Genomic DNA, 1,316 nt, shown 5'->3' with positions numbered 1-1,316 from the left:
TAATTGAATGATAGTAACTAATAAAAGGAAATACTTACAAATAATATTAAATCAACAATTGATAATTAATCATATTTAATAATTCCCTTGAAGTAAAGTAGAATAAATTTACCCATGAATGGTCAATTATTTCATACTCTCAGACCTACCAAACCACCATGAAATGAATGCTTTCTTCTGTTCTCAATTAAATTTCCTATTTCCTCTCAGTTTAGGGATTATCTTTTTTCAAGACTTGTTCAGAGATCCGCAAGGTTTCTGACTTATCGGGACTCTCTGGAAGAGCCAGATCTCATAGAAATGGTTGTAATACACGGGATTGAATTTTCACCTCCAGACTCGTTTGATGGAGCTGCACCGCCAATGGGAATTACTTTTGGAGAAAATGCGGGAGAAAGGAATCAAACTACTGCAGGCCCAGAAGCTAGTGCAGTACTTACGAGAATGTGAGGATGTGATGGACTGGATCAATGACAAGGTGCGTTTTGAGAAGGAAGGTTTGCTAGGTCACCTTCCAGAAAGGATGGAGGTCGGCTCCCCCGATCTGCATTCGAGAGCCGGTGTTAGCGGGAGCAGCTGCAGGACTGCTGTGTCCCCAGCTCCCCTCTGGTCTATTCTCATCTGTAACTCTGAAACTCAGCGTCTCTGAGACAGACACCTGTGTGCCTGTCTCCTAAGTTCTGGGGTCCAGTGTTACCAAACGTCGTTTGGTGACTCCAGCTTTGTTATGGTCCCTGACTAGGAAGCGATTGTGACTTCTGAGGAGCTGGGCCAGGACCTGGAGCATGTGGAAGTTTTACAGAAGAAATTTGAAGAGTTTCAGACGGATATGGCTGCCCACGAAGAAAGAGTTAACGAAGTGAATCAGTTTGCTGCCAAACTCATTCAGGTAAATAGATTTGTGCGTCTCACAACATCATTTTATTAACTGTCTGGTGTTTGCGGAAGAACGTTTTGATGATTGGTTCCCCAGTTTCTGAGTGAGGAAGTTTTGATAACCTCGTCCAAGAGTTTTAAAGTTTAGAGTTGAGTAAGGCAGCGATACTAATTACTCCTAGATTAGAAGATGCTTTTTCACTTGTGGTCATAGCGGGAAGGGCAGAGTTCATTTGGCCTGTTTCCTCCACCCACTTTCGAATAGGGCTTAGTAAAGCTTTTATTGGGCTGCCAAAGCTGGGTGTCAGGGTTTCTCAGACGAGGGTGTGGTGGCGAATGCCTCTGACGATTGGCAGGCGTCCACCGATGCCTGACTGCTCCACTCTGGGTGTTCTCGGGAGCCTGGGGGCCTTGTAATGAATGGCCCCCTCCCGTGGTAG

General features: G+C 44.8%; 1 protein-coding gene across 1 annotated transcript; it reads left to right on the top strand.

Annotated features, from left to right (window-relative positions):
• The first annotated feature begins 314 nt into the window (after window positions 1–314).
• Window positions 315–943, top strand: LOC102882526 (spectrin alpha chain, non-erythrocytic 1). The gene is made up of 2 exons (XM_006925285.2): window positions 315–478; window positions 743–943. The coding sequence occupies exons 1-2, from the start codon at window positions 347–349 to the stop codon at window positions 926–928; spliced, it is 318 nt and encodes a 105-aa protein (XP_006925347.2). The 5' UTR covers window positions 315–346; the 3' UTR covers window positions 929–943.
• Window positions 944–1,316: the final 373 nt, after the last annotated feature.

The sequence above is a fragment of the Pteropus alecto genome, unplaced genomic scaffold (assembly GCF_000325575.1).
Source record: "Pteropus alecto unplaced genomic scaffold, ASM32557v1 C18580106, whole genome shotgun sequence".
Taxonomy (NCBI): domain Eukaryota; kingdom Metazoa; phylum Chordata; class Mammalia; order Chiroptera; family Pteropodidae; genus Pteropus; species Pteropus alecto.
The sequence above is the reverse complement of the archived record's forward strand: the minus strand, read 5'-3'. Positions and strand labels throughout refer to the sequence as shown.

Bases quoted from the DNA above. Each gene is read 5' to 3' on its own strand.
- LOC102882526 (XM_006925285.2), top strand. From the start codon at position 347: ATGGAGCTGCACCGCCAATGGGAATTACTTTTGGAGAAAATGCGGGAG. The intron at 479-742 runs GTGCGTTTTGAG...GTCCCTGACTAG, and splicing joins TGGACTGGATCAATGACAAG to GAAGCGATTGTGACTTCTGA.